The sequence below is a fragment of the Marmota marmota genome, unplaced genomic scaffold, assembly GCF_001458135.2.
Source record: "Marmota marmota marmota unplaced genomic scaffold, marMar, whole genome shotgun sequence".
NCBI classification, from domain to species: Eukaryota; Metazoa; Chordata; class Mammalia; order Rodentia; family Sciuridae; genus Marmota; species Marmota marmota.
Genome location: NW_026000222.1, coordinates 11,535,927 through 11,559,280, shown reverse-complemented (window position 1 = coordinate 11,559,280; position 23,354 = coordinate 11,535,927). Strand labels below are relative to the sequence as shown.

The 23,354-nt window shown below is 40.2% G+C and overlaps 1 protein-coding gene across 1 annotated transcript in view; it reads left to right on the top strand.

Annotated features, from left to right (window-relative positions):
* Pdpr (pyruvate dehydrogenase phosphatase regulatory subunit) overlaps positions 1-19,324 on the top strand; it is a 37,768-nt gene extending 18,444 nt beyond the window's left edge. The window contains 10 exon segments of the mRNA XM_048792416.1: positions 265-414; positions 1,792-1,984; positions 5,690-5,814; positions 8,465-8,620; positions 9,034-9,167; positions 9,707-9,855; positions 10,765-10,885; positions 12,324-12,491; positions 15,944-16,126; positions 17,208-19,324. Coding sequence (XP_048648373.1) covers positions 265-414; positions 1,792-1,984; positions 5,690-5,814; positions 8,465-8,620; positions 9,034-9,167; positions 9,707-9,855; positions 10,765-10,885; positions 12,324-12,491; positions 15,944-16,126; positions 17,208-17,612 — 1,784 coding nt within the window. The 3' untranslated portion in view covers positions 17,613-19,324.
* The last annotated feature ends 4,030 nt before the right edge of the window (positions 19,325-23,354 follow it).

Genomic DNA, 23,354 nt, shown 5'->3' with positions numbered 1-23,354 from the left:
CTTCTAGACTTTTCCTGCTAAAGTTAGGGATAATCAGAGAAACCGTCTCCTCTGTAAATCTGCTGGGAAGATCCTCCCCCATGAACTCCAAAGGTATTTTTAAGCTGACTGATGCCTATGTGTATTGGATGCCATTTCCTTAATAAATCCATTCATGGGTATTTTGTTTCTTTTATGTCCATTTAGAAAGCTGACTTGCCTCTAAAATCTTGTTTGTTTGTTTGTTTTTCCTACTCCCCACTCCCTTGTCATTTTCCTTCTCAGCTATTGTTGATGCTGATGGAAGAATTTATATTCGGAACTGGCAGGGTGGCATCTTGTCTGGGGGCTTTGAAAAGAACCCAAAACCTATTTTCACTGAGGGCAAGAACCAGCTGGAAATTCAGAATCTGCAGGAAGATTGGGATCATTTTGGTGTGTGAATTACATTGTATTGATAATACCATCTATTTGTCTAAGATGTTCTACTTTTATTTTTTTTCCAAAGGTGTTATATTTCTCAAAGCATTTCAGGAATAGTACAATAGTAGTCACCAAAACATTCTCCATAGTTTGCCTAGTGTAGGGATGCAGTTACTGGTTAGCAAGTTTAGGGAACTAACATCTTGGTTAACAAATTTGGTTTATTATTTTTTCCCCTAAATCATTGCAGAAATTTTGGGCTAGGAGACTGCCTTTTGGTCATATTTTATATAAAACTGAAGAACTTTTTAAAAAGCAGAATTGTTTTATTATGTGGTCTCTTAATTTTATTTATTCAATAATTAATAGTTACATGGTTCCAAATTCAAGAAATAGGAAAGTATATCTGATGCATTTCCCTTTCATTCTTTTTTTTTTTTTAATATTTATTTTTTAGTTTTTCGGCGGACACAACATCTTTGTTTGTATGTGGTGCTGAGGATTGAACCCGGGCCGCACGCATGCCAGGCGAGCACGCTACTGCTTAAGCCACATCCCCAGCCCCGCTTTCATTCTTGAAGGCTTTTTTTTTTTTAATGGGTGGTGGATTGGACTCGGGGCCTTGAACATACTTGGTATACACTCTCCCAGCACTGTGTGAACTTTCTTTTAAAAATAAACTTCTTATGGGAAGTTTGAAACTTTTCAAAGTATTTAAAGTAATATGATGAACACTGCCCCCCCACCACCACCCCCACGAACCCAAGCAACTCTACCCTGGATTCATCTATTACCATTGTCCCAAGGAATTATGGCCAGATGACAGATTCATTATTAAAAATGGGTAAGGATCTGTCTTGGAACTATTCCAACAAAGGAAAACATTGTCTTTCATTGAAATCTCTTTGGGCACCACTTAAAGAGTTTTTCCACTCAATACTGGCTCATTCCATTACTCTCTGTGGCCACATGTATTATGCCATTCAGTAGCTCTCTTCCTTTCTAGAGTGTGTTTTTTCTGTCTTTATGCCAAGCATTTTGCAGGTGTGTCCTGTAATTCCACCAAGCTTTCTGATTTCTGATAAATAGCCCGCTTGGCTCTTAGAAAAATCCCTCCTGAGAAGTTTTCTGAAAGGAGTAGTAGTTTAAAAAAATCTCCCTATATATATTGGAGCTGGGGCTATAGCTCAGTGGTAAGCACTTGCCTAGCATGTGTGAGGCACTGGTTTGATTCTCAGTATCACATATAAATAAATAAACAAAATAAAGGTTGTCTAAAAATTTTTTTTAAAAATATATGTATTTGTATATGTATATGTATATATAAGATTTGAAAGTTTTTAGATTCCCTAAAGGTAAACTCTATTTGGGTTTGTTTTTATTGCTCAGAGCCCCTGTTGAGTTCCCTCCTGCGTAGAATGCCAGAATTGGAGACTCTGGAGATCATGAAGTTGGTGAACTGCCCTGAGACCTTCACACCAGACATGAGGTGCATCATGGGCGAGTCTCCTGTAGTACAGGGCTACTTTGTCCTGGCAGGGATGAACTCTGCTGGCCTGTCATTTGGTGGAGGAGCTGGAAAGTAAGTCTTCATGCAGAGTCAGTTATGAATACATGTCAGCTTGCTGGGCTTTTTCCCTTCTAGGATTATTTGCTAGGATGTTATGTAATATTTTTAATCTGAGATGCTAAAGATAATGATAAGATTAACATACATATAATTGGAGAATTGTCTCCTACAAAGAATTCACCATGGGAGGCTCTCCCCATATTCTAGAAGTGTCATTTTGCAAAATATTTTGCGAACTTCTTTTTTGAAGTTAGCCATAGAACTTGTGTGGGTTTTTTTTTTTTTTTGTACTTTTTCCAGTCATAACAAGTATGGCCCTTCAAAGTGTATATTTGAGTTTAGAAGTAGCCAAGTGTGTTGTGAGTGTGGTAGGTGATCAAGCTGTGTGACATGTTATTATTTAAAAAGTAGGTATTAGTAAAAATCAGTAAATTACAAAGGGATGTAAATACTGTACAATTCCACTTATGTGAGGAACCTGGAATGGTCACATCTGTAGACAAACAGCACAGTAGTGGTTGCAAGGGTAGAGGAAGTTACTGTTTAACAGGTATAGTGTTCAGGTCTGCACGATGAAGAGTGAGTTCTAGAGATGGATGATGTGCATGTACTTAATACTACACACGTAAAAGTAGTTTAAGGTGATAATTTTTATTTGTATAGTTGACCCTTTAACAATTTAGAGGTTAACTGCATAGTTGAAACATCTGCTTATAACTTATTCATAACTTATTCATTCAATTATTTTACAGTACTGGGGACTGAACCCAGGACCTCATGCATGTTACATAAGTGCTCTGTCTCTGAGCTACATCCCCAATCCTTTTTTAAATTTTAGTTTTCATTTATTTATTTATTTATTTTTGCAGCACTGGGGACCAAACCAAGGGCCTCACACATGCTAGGCAAGTGCTCTACCACAGCCACATCCCCGTCCCCAAAATTTTATTTTTGAGACAGAGTCTCACTGAGTTGCCCAGGCTGGCCTTGACTTTTTAAGATCCTTCTACTGCTGAATAGCTGGGATTTATAGGCATGTGTCAGTGTACTCAGCTTGCTTATAAATTTTGTTTTAAAGTGATTTAAGACCTTTATTAATAGGTGCTTGCAAGTATTAACTTTTTTTTTTTTTTTTTTAAAGAAATATCAGTTCATAAGGGACTGGGTGTATCCTTAGTATGAGACCCTGAGTTCAATCTCTAGCACCAAAAAAAAAAAAAAAATTCTGTAAATTGTTTATTATAAATTATAAATGGAGTTCTTAAAAATTTCAACCTGACCAGATACAAAAGCATTTAAAAGCTTATACAGGTGTATTGAGAACAAACAGGCTTTTTAAAAAACAAAAAAATCTCAAATTTGTTATCAGCAGAGAGTATCAATTATTAAAAATAACAAAAACTCCCATGCTGCATAGATAATGCACATGGTTCTAATTATCTCATTAGTGGATAAAAAAGCAAGCACTTCAGGTCTTCACTTCTGTTCATTTCGTATTTATTTTTTCTTTTTGGATGACTAGATGGTGAAGATGGTAAGGTGGCATTTACCTAGCCCTACCCTGCTCAGCCTTGGGAGCCCATGAAGTCTAAGCTGATGGAGAGGCTGCCTCTGGCACTGTGCTATCCTATGGTTTAGGTTTTTCTGGGCATCTGCAGGGTAACTGAAGTTGTGGCTCTACTAAGATTGAGATGGCTGCTGACCTCAAGTCTCTTTGATTTTATCTTTGTTGCCATCTTCTCTAGGAATCATGGTCTTTAAGCCCATACACATCATTTCTCACTGGTCCACCTTCCCTGCACCATGGTTGTCAGCATCAGCACCCTGTATCACATCTCCCTGCACGGTTGGTTCTGTGGTTCACATCTGTGGTGTCTCCGCAGTAGGTAGGGGAGGGGGTGCTTTTTCTCTTTGGAGATCAGTTCCGACCCCTCAGCCTTTCCCCCAGTCTATTCTGGTAATTTTGGTGACTGCATGGATGATCCCCTATGATGTAAATCACTTCTAAAGTGGTTATGGTCTATTGCATATTTTCTGCCTTGAACTGGAACTCTACCAGATCCTGACACATTTGCTGCTTCTACCTCCTTTTCTTTTTCTACATCAAACTCCAGTCTTTCTATCCTCTTTATCATTAAGGGACTTCTGGGGTTTTTACATGACAAGCTGGCCTTCAAATATATCTCCCTTGGTATCATTCCCACTGATGAAACCATATCCATTTATTTTATTTTATTCTATCTTATTTATTTATTTTTTGTGGTGCTGGGGATTGAACCCAGGGTCTTGTGCATGCTAGGCAAGCACTCTACCAACTGAGCTATATCCCCAGCCCCATATCCTTTTCTTAAATTGAACTGTTCTACTGCTCCCAAAATTTTGTGATGATCTTTTTAGTTTCTACCCACAGGCAATAAATGTGAGGCCACCCCGGCCACTGCTCCCAGCACTGGGCTTGGCGTGAGCAGCAAGTAGCTAATGAATCTCAGTCTCCTGCTCACTAGTGCAGTGATGGCCTGCTGTGGCAGCTCCTCTTGAGTGAGGATGACTAGGCTAGTGGTAGCAGGATGCTCAGGGCATGCTAGGCTCCACTTTCTGCTTCCACTACTAATCAAACTCTGGATACAACTTTTGAACTCCCCCAAAACTTAACTCTAACAATCTGCTGTGGACTGGAAGCCTTGATAACATAATCAGTCAATTAACACTTACTTTCCATGTTGTATGTATCATAAACAGTGAAAAATGCAAGAGAACTATAAGATCATGTTACTGTGGTAGATGAGCTGCTTATGGGGAGATGAACAGCACTCAATGGTGGTTTAAATGGATGCTCACAACGCTTGAGCTCACTGAAATAGCAACAGGAGGTGGCTACAAAATTATCACAATAGTATAGTCTATACTATAGTTAACTTTATGCAATTACAGTTAAATACTCCATCTTTAGATCTGTTTACATCTCCAGTGCAGATGGCACCATGTATGGTTAGAGAGTATACGTTTTGATAAATTTTAATTCTGTAATAGATTTGTATATATATTTGTATATATTTTGTAAATGATAAAATAGACTCATCACATATTTTATACATGACGTAATTCTTTCTTTTTTTAATGTAGCTAGACTACCTGATTCAACTGTTTTTCTGAAGTTATTGCAAATCCCCCCTGCCCCGCCAAAAAAAAGCATATAAATGTGGAACTTTACAATTCAAACCCATGTTGTTCAAGGATCAAAATATAGCTTTTATCATACTTTAATTTTTTTTAAATAATGAGGCCAGTTTTCTCCAGTGGTTGTAGAATGGCTCTGAAAACCACAGAAGAGGAATTACCAAAAACATTTGGAGCAAAAGAGATGTATGTGGTCAGAGAGCTATATAATTTCACTAGGTGACTGTTTTACAGAAAGACTACATTTTATGTATGTTTTAATCTTATTTCTTCATTGATGTGGCTTATGTCAAAAACTTTCTAGGGACTCTTCTTACAGCTAAAATTCTCATAGTGTTTTTCTGAGATACTTTGGGTCCATGTTTTTTTATTGTAAAAAAGTTAAGAAAATTGCCCCAAATTGCTCAACTGTTGGTGACATTGTAGGATCTTTTGATTCCACTAGTTCTTGATTTGTAGAATATTGCTTTAATTCTCTTGTGTATCACATCTGAGACCCAACAACTTTTTGTCCCCCACCTAAGATACCTGTCCCCACAGGTATCTTGCTGAATGGATGGTACATGGTTATCCCTCAGAAAACGTCTGGGACTTGGACTTGAAACGCTTTGGAGCACTCCAGAGCAGCCGTACCTTTCTGCGTCACCGGGTCATGGAAGTCATGCGTAAGTGAAGCTTTATCCTAATTGCACCTAGTTGCAGATATCTGTCTGGTGGCATGTTTTGTCATTTGAATGGGGCAGAGTTTTCTTCATTCCTTTATTAACTGCTTGAGCTGGGCTTCTAATGTGTGTTTCAGGCCTAGGTTTGAGGCCTTATGCCCCTTGTGATATTTATGGAACATTTTTAGTATATCATACATTAATTTTGGGAACAGGAAAATAGAAAAAGGTTTTCAGGTGATATGCAGTTGCTTCCTCTATATTGCCAGCAAGTGCCTCCTTGCCTTCTTTCCTGCCTTGTGAGATCCTATGTCAAATGTTTTGCTCCTCATTTGGTTGGTTTGTTTTTTTCAGTACTGGGAATCAAACCCTGGGCATGCTGGGTAAACTTAGCACATACTAAGCCAGTGCTCTACCAGTACTGGGAATCAAACCCTGGGCATGCTAGGTAAACTTAGCACATACTAAGCCAGTGCTCTACCACTGAGCTACACCCTTATCCCCATTTGGTTTTTGAGATCATTGTTTTCTTTCCAAGGCAGAAGTTTTACCAAGGTACTCTCAGAATTTCAGGGTTCTCTGATGACTTTATTCATCCCATGCTAGCAAGATAAGAAACCACTTCTCCCATAAACACAAAGTATGCATTCCTAATCTTATTTTCCTTATCCTTGCTTCTTTAACGATATTGAAAGATTGACTTCTTTATTTTTATGTGGTGCTAAGGATTGAGCCCAGTGAATGCCTCACAAGTGCTAGGCAAGCACTCTACCACTAAGGTACAACCCCAGCCCTTGGTTTCTTCATTTTGACTTGTTATTCTACCTTGTCCAGTAAACTTGTAGAGACAGCTTTTTTTTTTTCCCTTTGGAGGGGGGTGGGTAGTACTAGGGGTTTAACCTGGGCAATTAACCACTGAGCCACATCTCAGCACCTGCTTTTATAAAATGTATTTTTTTAAATTTTGAGACAGGGTCTTACTAGGTTGCTTACAGTCTTGCCAACCTGTCGAGACTGGCTTTGAATCTGTGATCCTCCTGTCTCAACCTCTCATTCTGCTGGGATTACAGGTGTGTATAATAGCTTTTGTTTCAGGAACTTAACCAAATTATATAGGTTCTGACAAGTAATAATTTAGTTTCTCAGTATAGGAAAATTATTGACTTTACTAAATCATGTCTAAATATTTTGGGCATATTTATGCTTAGGAATAAATTTCTGAGCCAGGTGTGGTGATGCACACCTGTAATTCCAGTGACTTAGGAGGCTGAGGCAGGAGGATTGCAAGTTCAAGTTCAGCCTCAGCAACTTAGTGAGACAATGCCTCAAAATAAAAAACAACAAAAAAAGAACTGAGGATGCTCAGTGGTAAAGCATCCCTGGGTTTAATCCCTAGTGTCCCCCTCCTTGACAAAAAGGAATAAAGTTTCTAGATTACTGTGACCACCATTTTTGGTCAAAATTGCATTGTTCGCTTAGTAGCTCGATGATATTCATGGTAAGACTTTTGGATGGCCTTTGATGCCCGAGTGCTCACTTTTGGCTATGGCAGACAACTTACATTCTTAGGAGATGAAGGACCTAGAAGCAGTATATTTAACTGATAAGGTTAATTTTAGTAAATGTTTTAGTAAAAAATGTTAAACTGTTCAAGTCTAGATTTTCCTGCCTGTTGTTATTTTATTTGGTTTTTGCGGTGCTGGGGCCTCATGTATGCTAGGCAAGACTCTATCACTGAACAACGTTTCTAGCCCTCCTGCCCATAGTTACTTTAGAACCTGTGTAAATTATAATTAAGCTTGAGCTTCTCCTTGGTGATGAGACACTTTTGGTGTCCTTCTGTGATTCTCATAATAAAAATTGGAGGCATGACAGAAAATGGGGAAGGAAAAAGTAAAACCTATGATATCAGAGGTTGACAAATTGTCAACATGCAGGGAACTCTGTGGCTTCGTCCTCTTTAAACTCCCAACATCCCTTCCATCCCCATCCCAGTGTACCTTTCATCTGGAGTAAAGTCAGGTCTTCTCTCTGGAAGAGATTAGAGATCATACTCTTCTGGTTGTTTTTACTTAATGCTGTTGCAGATTGGCCATGAAGAAAAATGAATTCTGACCCTAGCTTATTATGTGAATTATGTTACTGGGACAGTACAGTGCAACCTCTTAAATTACAGAGCCACCAAATGGAGGCAAACTGTGTACCCTTTCACTTTAGAAATTGATTAAATCTTAACGGAGAAAGAAATACCTGTAATGGTATTGAGATCCCGACAACACAAGCAAAGAATCAAGTACCATTTTTCACATTGTTATTATCCACCTGGGTCCTTAGACATAATCTTCTTCTCTGTTGTGGAACTGAGCAAAGTTTAGAACTATGACTTTCCTTTCATTGTTTCTGCCTACTAAAGTGGAAATATGATTGTGAACAGAGACCATGAGACGCTGGTAGATAGCTTTATATGGTCTTACAGTGTTGTCCTTTCTTTTGGATCATGCCTGTTAATACTAGGTAATACCTGACAAATTAGGCTGCATTAGCCTGCAAATTATTCTCTCATGAATAGAAATGATTCAAGTTTAGTAGATATTGGATATTCAGCTCCAGAATCTGTGACTTGAACTTTGATAAACTCTCTTGTCTCTTTTAGCTCTGATATACGATCTGAAGGTTCCCCGTTGGGACTTCCAGACAGGTAGGCAGTTGCGCACATCTCCTCTGTATGACCGGCTAGATGCACAAGGAGCCAGATGGATGGAGAAACATGGATTTGAGAGGCCAAAGTACTTTGTTCCACCTGACAAAGGCAAGAAGTCAAATTTTTGTTAAGTTTTACTGGTTGCCAATTGGGAAAAAAAAAAAAATTATTATTTGTAGCCAGGCATGGTGGTGCATGCCTGTAATCTCAGTGACTTGGGAGGCTGAGACGGGAAGATTACAAGTTCAAAGCCAGCCTCAGCAACTTAGCAAAGCCCTGTCTCAAAATAAGACACAAAAAGAACTGGGAAAGTGATGCACTGGTTAAGCACCCCTGGGTTCAATCTCTGTTACTCCACCCCACCCCCCAATCTAATTTATTTGTAAATGTACAAACCTACAATGTGTTCTTGTAAGAATAAATAATGAATTCCTGCTAGGCTACACCAAACTATAAAGGAACAGTCCCCAGTGTAAATCCCCTCCTTTTCTCTCCACCTTTTGTTTTTTTCTGATCCACAGACCTCCTTGCATTGGAGCAGAGCAAGACTTTCTATAAGCCAGATTGGTTTGACATTGTGGAGGCTGAAGTCAAGTGCTGTAAGGAAGCTGTGTGTGTCATCGACATGTCCTCTTTCACAAAGTTTGAGATAACAGTAAGTATTTATGAACCAAAATAAGATTGGGAAACTTGTCATATTCATCTGTTACTTCAAAACTGATTCTGAAAGAATCCGCGTAAACTGCAATGTCACATCTATATTATCACATTTTTATGACTCTTCAGCTCCTTATGTCCATTTTTTTGTTGTTGTTTTATTTAGAGTTTTTGATCTGCCTAGAGTGGCTCATTTAATAGCAAGCTTTCTCTGGAGCTATCACACGGGTGCTGGCTCATTGAATTTTCTCAGCAAGGTGCAGTGCTAGTTGGCCATGCTACCAGCCAGGTGCTCTCAGGGGCACTCAATCACTGAGCCACATGCCCAGTCCTATTTTGTATTTTATATAGAGATGGGGTCTCACTGAGTTGCTTAACTCCTCACTTTTGCTAAGGCTGGCTTTGAACTGGCAATCCTCCTGCCTCAGGCTCCCGAGCCACTGGGATTACAGGCCTGTGCTACCACACCCCGCCACTAGCCAGCCAGGTGCTCTTGCTCTTGAATTAACTTTCCCTGCTTCATTCTATGCCCTGCAGTCCACTGGGGATCAGGCACTAGAAATTCTACAATACCTCTTTTCCAATGATCTGGATGTGCCTGTGGGCCACATTGTACATACTGGCATGCTCAACGAGGGCGGAGGATATGAAAATGACTGTAGCATCGCACGCCTTAGCAAACGCAGGTGAGATTACTTACCATTCCACCCTGTTCTTCCAACAGGCTGATCCCTTAAGGTTTCTGTAGCAGGAGTACTTGATGTACTTTTCCTGGGACTAAAAAAACCATTTCATTGCTGGGAGTGGTGGCACAGTCTTGTAATCCTGGAGGCCCACGAGGCTAAGGGAGGAGGATCACAAGTTCAAAACCAGCCTCAGCAACTTAGTGAGGCCCTAAGCAACTTATCAAGACCCTGTCTCAAAAAGAGCTAAAAGATAAAAAGGGCTGGGGATGTGGCTCAGGGCTTGAGTGGCCCTGGGTTCAATCCCCAGTAACAAATAAAAATAAAAACCAATTTCATAAACTTATGGTCAATTCACAAATTTTCTGTAATTTGGTGTTTTTTTTTTTTCCCCCTACTGATTTTTCAATTTAGGCTTGAAATGGTTTATGAAATAGTAGTGCAGTCCCTCCTCTTCTGTCACTCCAGTCCAGGTTTTAACCCTTGTCTGTGACATTGTTTACTCTCCCAGACCGTCTTCATCAGTTTTTGTCAGTAGTAGCAAATGTGATGAAATTCTTACTACGAGGTTGGTAAACTACCATTTCATAAAGTCATTGTCAGCCCTAAACAGAAAGAATTCAGGCTGGGGGGAACCCACCAGATTACAGAAAATAATTATAGAAATTAGATAGCCTACTGAGCATATGCCTAATGTAGGAAAGTTTGTATAACTTATTGGCACTAACAAGAAGCTAGAATTTTCTGTTTTGTCATTTTTTTGTTTATTCCATAATGATGCTGCAGACCCTTCAACAAAGTTAAAGCATCATTTCCCAGTATACTCAATGGGCCTTTGAAACTACAGAACTTAATGCTTCCTGATGCTTTCTCTGCTACCTAAATTTGATCATTTTGGGGTCTCATTTTCAGTTTCTTCATGATCTCTCCAACCGATCAACAGGTCCACTGTTGGGCCTGGCTTAAGAAACACATGCCGAAGGACAACAACCTGCTGCTGGAGGATGTCACCTGGAAATACACTGGTAACAGGGTTTTATTGGGTCAGCCAAATGAAAAAAAGCCAACTGATCCAAAAGTGTCTTCCACATTTTCCTTTTTTTGGATTCTTAAAAGTGAATGTCAGAGCTGGAGCTCAGTGGTAGAGCACTTACCTAGCATGTGTGAGGCACTAGGTTCAATCCTTAGCACCTCATAAAAACAAATAAAATAAAGGTATTGTGTCCATCTACAACTTAAAAAAAAAAAAAAAAAATCAGAGAGATTCTGTGGTCATAGAAAGTTGANTTTTTTTTTTTTTTTTTTTTTTTTTTTTTTTTTTGTGGTACTGGGGATTACACCCAGGGGCACTTTACTAATGAACTATTCCCAGTCCTCTTTCTTTAAATTTTGCAATATAGGTAGGCCTTGAACTTGCAAACTTCCTGCCTCAGCCTCCCAAGTTGCTGGGATTACAGGTGTGCATCACCATGTTGGCTACATTTTATGTGTCACCCACTTTCCTATTATTCTAGTTTTCCTTCCTTTGCAAGGTAGTAAAAACAATAGAATCTGCTGCTAGAAGGAATAATCCATGTGCCTGTGCCTGGTAAGTGCTGAATCATGGCAGGCTTCCTATGGAAGTGTTTGCATCAATGCTGAGATGTTGCACATTCCTTTATTGGGTAGTGATTGAATCGGTGACCCCTCCTAGGTAACTAAGCTGACCTAGCATGTTTTGAAAATTAGAAGCTTAGACTCTGATCCCAGGGTAGCAGATGCAATGTGTTCTGTAGGGCTCAAGCTTTTTTTTTTTTTTTTTTTTTTGCAGGGGTGTGGGTGGATGGGTGAGAAATTGGGAATTGAACTCAGGGGCACTCAACCACTGAGCCACATTCCCATTTTTTATTTTATTTAGAGACAGGGTCTCATTGAGTTGCTTGGAATCTTGCTTTTGCTGAGGCTTTGAACTTAAGATTCCCTTGCCTCAGTTCCTGAGCTGTGGGGATTACAGGCATGCGCCACCACACATGGCAGGCGCCAGAGTCCCCAAGAAAAGACACTTGTCTAGCCTTCAGATCCTCCTGACTACCCCAAGTCTTTTTCTTTTTTTGGTACCAGGGATTGAACCCAGGAGCCTTAACCACTGAGCTACATTCCCAGCCCTTTCTTATATTTTTATTTAGAGACAGGGTCTTGCTGAGTTGCTTAGGACCTCAATGAATTGCTGAGGCTGGCTTTGATTGAACTCACAATCTTTCTGCCTCAGCCTCCCAAGCCACTGGGATTATAGTCATGTGCCATCATGCCTGGTAAAGAGAAATATTTCATGCTTATCAAAGACTGCTGTCACTTCCCTAAATGCTAAAACTCCAGAAATTGTGATATTCATAAGAAGAGATGTTGTAAAGGCTGTGCTTTATTTTCAGGATGAAATGCTTTCCTTGATTGTGTCTGCTTAGTTAAAGCAAAGGGTACAGTGCTAATGAAAGTATTCCCTTGAGCCATTCACTCCCTTGTCAAGCCTACATGGTGTCCACTTATGCCGATTGCTGCCTTTTCCTCTGCAGGAGATGAGTGTGGGCTACGCAAATGGGATCCGGGTGATGAGCATGACTCACACAGGAGAGCCAGGATTCATGCTTTATATCCCCATAGAGGTAAGAGAGCTCAGCCTTCTTTTCTAGGGACCACTGTGAGGAATGCTGGCTTTCCCAAAGTTCCTAAGCATTAGCAGGTTTGAAAAGCTGTATCTGATTGGGAGTTTGAAATTCCATGAGGTCAGCTGCATGGAAGAGATTTCATAATTTCCAAGTTAGTTAAATTAATAGGTAATACACTTACACGGTTTAAAAATTCAAATGTATGTGAAATATATAAAACTGGTGCTGTCTGACCAGTTCTTACCAACCACAACCAATGTATTAGTATGTACTATCAAGAGATTTTTTTTGTATATGCAAGCAACTTTAAAGATGGCTAAGAACTCCATTTTTTGTTAATTTGTTTTTGGTGGTGCTGGGAATCAAACTCAGGGTCTCATACATGCTACCAACCACTCTAGCACTTTTTTTTTCCCCCTCTTTAAGACAGGGTCTTGCTAAGATGTTGAGGCTGGCCTCAAACCTCCTGCTTTAGCCTCCCCAATAGCTGGGATTATAGACATGCACTGCCCCAGCCAGCTCTTAGTCCCCTTTTAAAAACACAAATGAAAGCATAATGTTCATTTTGCTTTTTTCTACTTAATAATTTATCTTCTAGATTTTTCTATATTAGCGCTTAAAGAGAAAGCTTTTGTTTAAGCAGTGACACAATATATTGAGTCTTAAGGCTGAATCATAATTAACTAGACTAGCACTAATAAACATTTGTAGTATTTCCAGTCTTTAGCTATTAAAATTCTGTGGTATGTAAGAGTGTCTTTTTTCCTTGTTATCTGTTGTCAGACCTGAGGCTTTTGTCAGTTTGTTAGGGGCAAAATAATTCTCATCAGTATATTTCTAATTTCCCTTTGGCTTTTCAAATTCCATCTCCATCCAAGTAAAAGCCAGTCTGTGGGGCCCAACGTGTCCTCCATCCTGTTGCATGGCCTTGGACTGTCTTCTCTGCTTCTTTTCCTCTTTCTAGTCTTGGAACCTCCCAGATTTTACACTTAACTCCTCCCTCCTTTGGCATATCTTGCCCTGGATAGAAAACCTCAAGCTCACAGCCTCCCCTCCTTCAGGTCTTACTCACATGTCACCTCTCACTGAGACCTTACTGCAAGTTGCTGTTCTCCCTGTCCTTCCCTTTTTTCTCCATAGCATTTTTCACTGTCTAATTTGATTTGGTTCATCAGATTGTCCTGTTAACTTTTCTGTTCCTGTCACCTAAGGGAGTACTTACCCCACAGTAAGTACTCACTGAATTCTTCTGCTTATGTCCTGTCCATATTTCTTTTTAATCAGTTTCCAGGCATTCTTTCTGTGTTAAATAGCCCTTGGTGTCCACTTGCAAATTTTTTTCCAGTTTATTTGATTTATGGTGTTCTGGCAGTACTGGGTAACAAATCTGGGATCTTACACATGCTAGGCAAGCAATCTTCCACTGAGCTATATACCTCCAGCCCTCCATTTTGCCAAATAGGAGCGTTTTTAAAAAATTTTATTACAGAAAAAGTTTCATTTAAATTTCAAAAAATTAAAATTTATTTACTTGAATTCTTCAATATTTTCTTTCTGGACTTTTTTTTTTTCTTTTAATATTTTTTTTTTTTTAGTATTTGGCGGACACAACATCTTTGTATGTGGTGCTGAGGATCGAACCCGGGCCACACGCATGCCAGGCGAGCGCACTACCGCTTGAGCCACATCCCCAACCCTCTTTCTGGACTTTTGATTCATTTTAGAAGGGACCTTCCTACTCTAAGGTTATATATATTTTTGTTATTTATGATTTGGGCTTTAAAAAAATACTTAAGATGCTTGATCCTTTTAGTCTCTTAGTGCATATTATGAGTTTTGAATTTTTTTGAATCAGACTTTTTCCACATGGCTCCCTTTATCATATACTAAATCCTATTTGGGTTTGGTTCTGAATTTTCTATTCTATTGGTATATCTGTTTATATGATTTTTATATTTGTTAATGCTTACCTTTTCTTGCAGTGGAAAACTCTGGAGAAAAAAAAAATGCTGGGGATATACCTCAGTTGGTAGAGTGTTTGCCTCGCATGTACAAGGCCCTAGGTTCAATCCCCAGCACCAAAAAAAAAAATTCTGTTTTCCTTTGGTGTACTATGTGTGAAGCCCCCAGTACTACAAAAAGAGCCAGGAATGTACCTGTAATTCCAGCTGCGTGAGAGGCTGAGGGAGAAGGATTGTTAAGTTTGAAGCCAGCCTAGGCAACTTAGACTGTCTCAAAAACAAGAAACACTATTGGCATTTTGGGGGGGGGGGGGCTGTATTATGTTTCTCAAGTGAGAATTGACATTCATGTGATGTAGTGAATCTGGCAATCCAAGACTTGGATCTTGTATTTTTTATTCAGTTCTTTAATATTTTGTTGCTACTGTGAATGGGGGGGGTTCTCTAAGTGATCAATTCATGAAAACTATGTTTTCATGAATTGATCACTTAAGCTGTGCATTATTTCCCTACTAAATTATCTTGTTTTAGTTTTTGAGACTGGGATTTCCAGGGTTAAGTCTTACTATTTGGAGGTAACAGTTTTTCTTCCTCCTGAAATATGCCATAATCTATGAAAAATTAGATGTGTGCATGCACATCTAGAATTATGGGTAAAAGCCTGTTTTTTCACAGCTTTGGGCCAGTGCATGAGGGAATGGCAAAAGAGAAAAAGGTAGAAAAACCGTAGAGGGTAACTGGACTATTTTAGAAACAATTATAAAATTCGTTATTTACCAAATGGTGAGAGTGCTTTAATAACTGTTATATATTGAAATCACCTTGCATTTTTGAGAAGTGAAAGATCAGGGTCCTGCCTTTGTGGAAACTACATTGTAGGGTGGAGTGGCCCCAGCTCATTACTGCTGGGCTCTAGTGCCATGCTTTGTTGAGGGCAAGATATCCTAGGAGTTTTCTATGATCCCTCTCTTGTCCACTGCTGCAACCTGTGCAGCATCAACAAAGGATTCTCACGTAGGGGTGACTGGAGGAAAAAAAGAGACACTATCACATAAAGGTGGGACATTGCACTCTGATGGAGGAACAGTGACCCAGAACTAGCTCTGTAAATTTATTGTATAGTCTCATCGTCAGGAAGTTAAACTATAGGGGCATTATAAATTGTTTAAGGCTTGTGAGTTGTCAGAGGTTGCTTTGTGCACTAGAAAGTTAGAGTTAGAAACATTTTTTTGCAGCTATCCTAGAATAGCAGTGCTAGGAACTTTCTGCTGTGCCCAGGAAACCCACTATACTGAGACATCTGATAACACTTAGCTCTGATGCTAACAGTCAACATCCTCGGCTTTGGCAAAGAAATATTTTCCAGGATCAAAGGGCTCAATCTGCTCTCCAGAGTCCACATTAGTGTTGGAATACATCTGGAAGTGGTGATATCTATGTTTAATTCTGAAGATCTGCTGGTTACTAACCTTTCCTTTCTTTGAATAGTATGCTCTGCACGTATACAATGAAGTGATGAATGTTGGACAGAAATATGGAATCCGGAATGCTGGGTATTATGCTCTTCGCAGTCTCCGAATTGAGAAGTTCTTCGCCTTCTGGGGTCAGGATTTGAATACCCTCACCACGCCCCTGGAATGTGGACGGGAATCCTGGGTGAAATTAGAGAAGGTACGGTATTAATCCAGACTGTCCTGTAATTTTGTCAATAGACCTTTATTTTATTAACTTACATGTGGTGCTGAGAATCAAATCCAATGCCTCACACATACTTGGCAAGTGCTCTACCACTGAGCCACAACCCCAGCCCCACCACTCAGCTTCTTGAGCACTGAAGAAGAGCTGATGTGGCTGACCTGTATTTTTACACTTCTTCAATCAGGATGTATCCTCAGGGCAGAAGACTTGCCTATAGGATAAACATCTTTTAGAACAATACTCAGATAACATGCCCCTGAATGCACTAAAGGACTAGGCGCTCTGGGGGAAGTTTTTCTGAGTTGATTGGTGATTAGGTAATGTACTATAAGATGACTATAGTCTTTTTTTTCTTGGAAAACCATAGTTTCAGAAGGTTCTTTGAAAAATTAGTCTTTTACCTCTTAAGCCCACTCAATCTCTGATCCCCTTTGCCAAAAGAAGCAGTTTCTTGTTTACTCTTAAGAGAGTGACAGTGCAAGAATGCCTGGGTGTAATTTCCTGTCCCAACCTTAATCTAGGTGGTGGCATCTATTTTACAACAAATATCTTGGCACGTGTTCCCTAATAGTGCATGATCTATTGTATTCTTTTTGAGCAATTAATGTTTCTTGATGAAAAAATATTATAAAGGTATGCATTGATGTAGACATGCACGGACTTTGTTTTCTAAAACAACTCTAGCAAGTATTTGTTTTTTAATATTTTTTAGTGGTAGATAGACACAATACCTTTCTTTTTATTTATTTTTATGTGGTGCTAAGGATCAAACCCAGTGCCTCACATGTGCTAGGCCAAGCATTCTATCACTGAGCCACAACTCCAGACCCCTCCAGCATGTATTTTTGTTCTGTGTGGTTTTGCAATATAAACTGCTTATAAAAAAGAAAAATTGTATGCTTTTGTTACAAAAATTCTGTAACTTCTGTATTATGAATGCAGCTTTTCATATAGTTGTAATCATGCCATTTCCCAAAACCCAACAGGGGTGAGGGTGCTATATTCCAAGGGTCAGATAATAGAGAGGAGTCTCAGCTTTTCTTTTCTTTTCCAGGGCATGGATTTCATTGGTCGGGAAGCTCTGCTGCAGCAGAAACAAAATGGGGTGTATAAACGCTTCACCATGTTCATTCTGGATGACCATGACACAGACCTGGACCTCTGGCCTTGGTGGGGAGAGCCTATTTTCCGGAACGGGCAGTATGTTGGCAAAACCACCAGCAGTGCCTATAGCTATACTTTGGAGCGCCATGTGTGCCTCGGCTTTGTGCACAATTTTTCAGAAGACAGCGGTGAAGAGGAGGTGGTAACCACTGATTTCATTAACCGGGGAGAATATGAAATTGACATTGCAGGCCACCGGTTCCAGGCTAAGGCTAAACTCTACCCTGTCACCTCCCTCTTTGCTCACAAGCGCCGAAAGGATGATGTGGAGCTGAGTGACTTACAGGGGAAGTAATGGCAGGACAATCTCACCTCTTGTCATCTCATTGTAAGGAACATCATCTCAGAAGCTTCTTCCTTTCCTCTCACCCTGTCCCTGCTTACTAAACCTTTGCTTCCCATCTCTTACCTCCTTGATATAATTTTAAACTTGACCTACTTTTAAACTTTTGCTTTGGAACCCCTCTTTTCGTCCTGGTTGCAGTCTTCCCTCCTGTTCAGATTCCCATGGTGGCAGGAAGTTTATCGGACAGAGGCAGGCTCCACTTGTGGAATTGTAAGGTGAAAAATTCTGTCTTAAGGCAAGCTGGTATTTTACAGGCCTTAGGACAAGAGTCCATCTCCCTTGGGCTAAGATTTCTTGGAGTAACTTGTTTATTTCGGTGGGGCACCTATGTGTATCTCATATGGCTCCTGGAATAGCTTATGCCTTTTAGGCAGATCATGCTGTTCCACTGCGCTATGGGTTAGTACCCAATACCTCTAGCAGGAAGATGATCATCTACCTCACTGGTGAGAAGTATTGCATGGATATCGTCTTGTTTGTAGTACAGACGAACAGTTAACCTTGCGCCATCCTCATCTTCCCTCCAGAATGAATTCTCAGATCTTTGGGCCACGGCAGCCTATTGTTTTCTTTATCTCTTGTACTCTATGGTGAGCTTGTTTTTTCTTTCTTAGCAAACAAATATGCCAGTGTTAGAGAAAAACCTTGTTGCCTTTTGTGTTGCTTTTCCCAACTGAAAGGGTCTGACTTCAGGAGGTATACAATCCTCTAAAATATTGCCTTTCTTTTATTAAAGTGACTCCTAGCTCAGCCTCACCTCTGCCCTATGCAGTCAGCTCACAAACTCAGCATACACTGCTCTCCCTTTAGAGCAGGGAGGGAAAGTTTAGATGGGTTGTCCCAGGTGAGTAACCAAACTTTGCTATTCATGCTGAGTGCCAGAGCGCTACTAGAACCCAAGCTCTATATCTCCCTGGTGTGGAACAGAGCTGACCACATGGATCCATTGAGAGTTCTGAGTACAGTGGGTGTAGGTTACCTGGAGCATTGTTTTCCAACTTTTCCTTCTACACAGCTGTCCATCTCTGGCTTTTGGAATGCAGATGGCTAAGAGTACCCTGCACATTTTCAATCTGATGATATCTCTATTTTCTAAAGGTGGAACTTAGATGTCAGACTATATAATATAGCCCCAAAACGTCACTTCCCCTTTCATGTGAACAAACTGCTATTAGAAATTTTAATTCAGCTGTAGCCTCGCTGTCTTGACATCTTGGAGGCATGCATTTTGTTAATTCTATATTAAAGGAGATCTTTTCATTTCTTTAGAGCAACTTAAAATTCTCAGGTGTCCACTTGCTCTGCTGTTTCTGTGGGATCTGTTACCCACGCAGACCAGTTTGACTTCACTGTCCCATCTTTTTTGGGTGGAAGGGGTCTTAATTGATTTACTAAGGCTGCATATGATTAGAATTGTTTGGGACCTTCCCTATTTTAGAACAAATGTGTATTTAGCCAAGACATGCTGCTTCGAGGAAGAGGAGCAAGAAGTGTTTCTGTGCTGGAAAACTAAGCAGGGAAACAGCAGCTATTGGACTTAGGAGAGCAGAAAGAGACCTTTAGCAAAGGAGCTGGCTGACCTACTTTCCACCCTCCTCTTTGTAAATGAAAACTTACTTGGGATTAAATCAAAAAGAAATTCTTGGTTTATACACAGACAGTATGTGAAGATAAATTTGCTCTTTAACTGTTACATATAGAAAGTGTTTGTTAACCATGTATGATGTTCCAAATTGGAAAAAAGCAAATCCTTTAGTTTAAAATTGGGGAATGCTATTCTGTCATTCAAATAGAAATATTATCAGAAGTGTATTCACTGTAGTCTTTAGGACTTGATTTCTAGCTAATTATTGTTAAATTAATTTGCTTCTTCCTTAAGTAGGAGGGAATATCTGATGATGTATCCAAAACAGTCACTGCATGATTTAACTAGGGAAATCCTTACCTCCTATTGCTGATATCACAATCCTTCCCTTTTGAGCCAACAGGCAGTACTAATCTTGCTGGGAGGGGATGATGGAACAGGACAAGTACTTTGAAAAACCTCCTCCATAAGTAGCAGCCATACTCCTAGGACTCTGGTGAGGTGCTGATCTTCTGAGCCTTCAATGCCCACATGGAAAATTGTCTTTGTCACTTTAAGTACATCCTCTTGGTTCAAACATGGGTATTATAAATCTAAATTTTTAAAAAATTTGGTCCTACTGTGAGTGCTCTGAACAGACTCTTCCCTAGCATAACTACTTTGCCTCTGTGTCATAAGCATAATAGATGTTACAAGCATTCTGGGCTCTTAAATAGTCAGTAGAAGCATTAGATCTTGAGGCATGGCTGTAGGAAACAGGCCCAACAACCAAAACATCATTTAGTATATCACCTTCTCCTTGGATGGTGGTGCTATATAGATTTGCCTGGAGTGACACCTCACCCTAGGAAGCCAGTTAGTTTGAGGAATTGTAGACTTTAGCTTTAGGTGGTTGCATACTTTTTTCTTTCTGTGGTGGTGGGGGGCTTTTATCTTGTCAGCAAATTATTGTTGAATCCAGGAACGAAAAGTATGTTGCCCTCAAAAGAGATCACCCAGTGTTGCAAGGTTTTTGAATCCTTGTCCTTGAAATATCTTTAAGTACTTCCTCCGGCTCTTTCTGTTAGTATTGTGTCCATCCACAACAATATATATTTTTTAACATGGTGCTGAGGATCGAAACCAGTGCCTCACACATGCTAGGCAAGAGTTCTACCACTGAGCTACAACCCCACCCCCTTCCCCTGGCTCCTTGTGCCAGAGGAAATCCTGTTTCTTAGCACTGCCGCAGTCACTTGAAGCTGCATTGGAAAGATTTCTCTGCCATGACATGGGCACTGAAGTCAAAACTTTCTGAAATAGAGGTGTTCTAAGAGCAAAAAGGGATAAGAGCTAACTGCTTTGTCTACTTGATATCATTTAATCTTGTATGACAGTCACATAGCAACTTCTCGTGGGCAGAACAGGCTCCAAAATGAACAGTTACCACTATATTTCTAGTATTCTTCCAGGGGTCTCTCCACCCCCCCTAATGTGGAAGATTCACATCAGGCCATGAACACAGGGATCATTTAGCTCATTGGTTAAACCTCAGCTTCATTTCTGCAGCAGTGGAGCCCAGCCACTTCAACTTGGCTCTCACCTGGAGGGGTGCCATTCCTGGTTCTCTCTCCTGTACTCACCAAGAATTTTACCTGCTTGCTTGCTTTTAAGCCTTTTGCTTCCAAGAAAGTAAAACATGAAAAATAAAGCTTGAGCTCTCACAGTATACTCCATGCTGTGCATGCATTTGAAATGTTAGCCTCTTTCCTCATGGTTGACAGTGGCAATATAGGAATGAATGGTAGGAGCTTCCTGAAAGTGTGCTTTGTTTCCTGAGATGGCCCTGATTTCTGGTTCTGTTTATCCTCTGGCATATAAACAAATTTGCTGACATTTGAATATACCTTCATCATCCTTAAGAGAATCTGAGACAGAAGGGAATCTTTTACAGTGTTAGTACCAGGCCTGGGGGTCTATCCTAGTAGAACAATTGCATCAGACTGCTTTCAGAAGTGAGTTACAAGGTTTATTTCCATATCTACTACTTCTAGGCCAGGATAGTTAACAGGGGTCCTTTATGATATCTAAAAGCTCTGGTCACCAGGTTTCCTTCTGCATTCCATTCCCAACATGCCTCTCACAAATACTGAGTAGCATTTTATTAAGTTCAAAATGAACATCTTCACCTTTATCAGCAGGCATATGAATTAAGGAGAAGCAGGTGAATAGATGGAAATAGTAGATGAAGTAGTTTGCTCTTGGACTTCTAACCACACTATGTGTACATGCAGGAAGTGGTGAGTGAGTTCTGGGTCTGATGGGCAGCACCACATTCCATCCACCACCTCTTTTTTTGGCCTCCACTTCAAGGTGCTGAGTTGTAAGGCCCCCGATTCATGTCAGAGTGGGACTTGCTATTACAGTCCCTTATAACTACCAATGCACTGTTTTTCATAAGATCGATTTTTGTCTTTGCCTTCTCATTGTCCATCAGACATCAGAGTTGTTCCCTGTATAAGATTCTTGATTTTCCTGAGCATAGTGTCTGCATCTCTTTAAGAATTATGCATTTCTTCACAGGCTATTTTTCCTCACATTTAGGTGCACCTGTTTTTAATCCTTTGCAAACATCTTCTGCCTTCTTGTTTTCCTGTCCATGAAGGACAGAAACTATAAGAGAAGAGAATATTTTTAGCATCTGTTTCAGATCTATACCAGGATTTCCTTTGCACACCAAGAACTGGAGTTTTGAGCTCCTCTTTCTCTGAGCCCAGTTCTAGTGCCTTACACTCCAGAATGTCAAGTGGCAGATGAAGGTAAGGAAGAATGGGAGAAGGAAGGTTCATTTCAGTCTGTGGGTTTCCATCACCCCCCAGTCTCTCATTCCTCAGAAAAAAATGGGCGTGATGTAGGTAGTTCTACAGCTCATTTCTGCAAAGAATTTTCTAGCCATGTAGTTCACAATTACTCTGGTCAACTCTTGGGATGTCTAACACCACTGTTAAGTATAAGTGTGCAGTTCAGATCAGCCCTCTCTGTTCCTATGAAGAGTTAGCACATCATCCTGAAGACACTCTAGGTGCTTGAGTAAAGGGCTCTTTTCTCAAGAGCCCAGGTGACTTTGGGTACATAGGGTGACGAGCATTTCTGCCCTCCATGAATGTGGCATAAATAATGTGCACTTTGTAACCAGCTGGATTTCAACCGATTTTCTTTTCATGGTACTAGGTATGTAAATGAATAAAGACATTTTAATTTCTCTTGCCATGTCCTTGTGTTTTCCATCATAAGGGACGAGCACTGTATATAAAGCCACTAGCTAAGAGCTTCTGTTGGTGTGGAAGACAAGGGTGTATTCTTACTTACCCCCAGGAGAAGAATCACCTTATCCAACCATTTTTTGCATTTCTACATATGAGCATCCATAGGACCTAAAGATTTTCTTTCTTACATGACACCTGCAGGCCACACACAGCTCAGAGAGCTGGTAGCTTTTCTGCTGCTGCATTCCTTTCTGCTACTGCAACTTGTCCCCTAACCCGAGGGGGCAACATGGATCAAATCTCTGGGCACCTGGACCATCCTGAGCATGGAACCAAATCTTAATAAAATGATTATGCTGGCAAATACTGATCCTGGGCCCACAGAGATCAACAGGGACACCCTGTAAGGGAAGTGGCTGCCTGCTATACACCAAGGTTATTCCCCAACTTTTCCAGTAACAATTCATAAGGTAAAAATAAAACTACTCAGGGGACTGGGTGGTGGCTCTGCTAAAGTGTTTGCTCAACATGTGTGAGGCACTCGGTTTGATTCTCAGCACTGCATATGAATAAATGAATAAAATAAAGCCCTTCAACAACTACAAATACTTTAAAAAGTCAACATTAAAAATAACAACACTACTCAGAACTACCAGGAACTTTTCAGGTATACATCCAAAGAGAAAAGAGCACAAAATGTTTCTAGCCATCTAGAAAGATCAGCCATTCTAAAGACTGTGTAAATTAAAAAAAAGGACTAATTATCTTGAGAGGTGGGGGGAGCCCCAGAGATAGACTACCATTTGGAGGCACTGGGCCTCTTCCCTCTCCCTCCTATCAACCAACCAACCAGACAAAAAA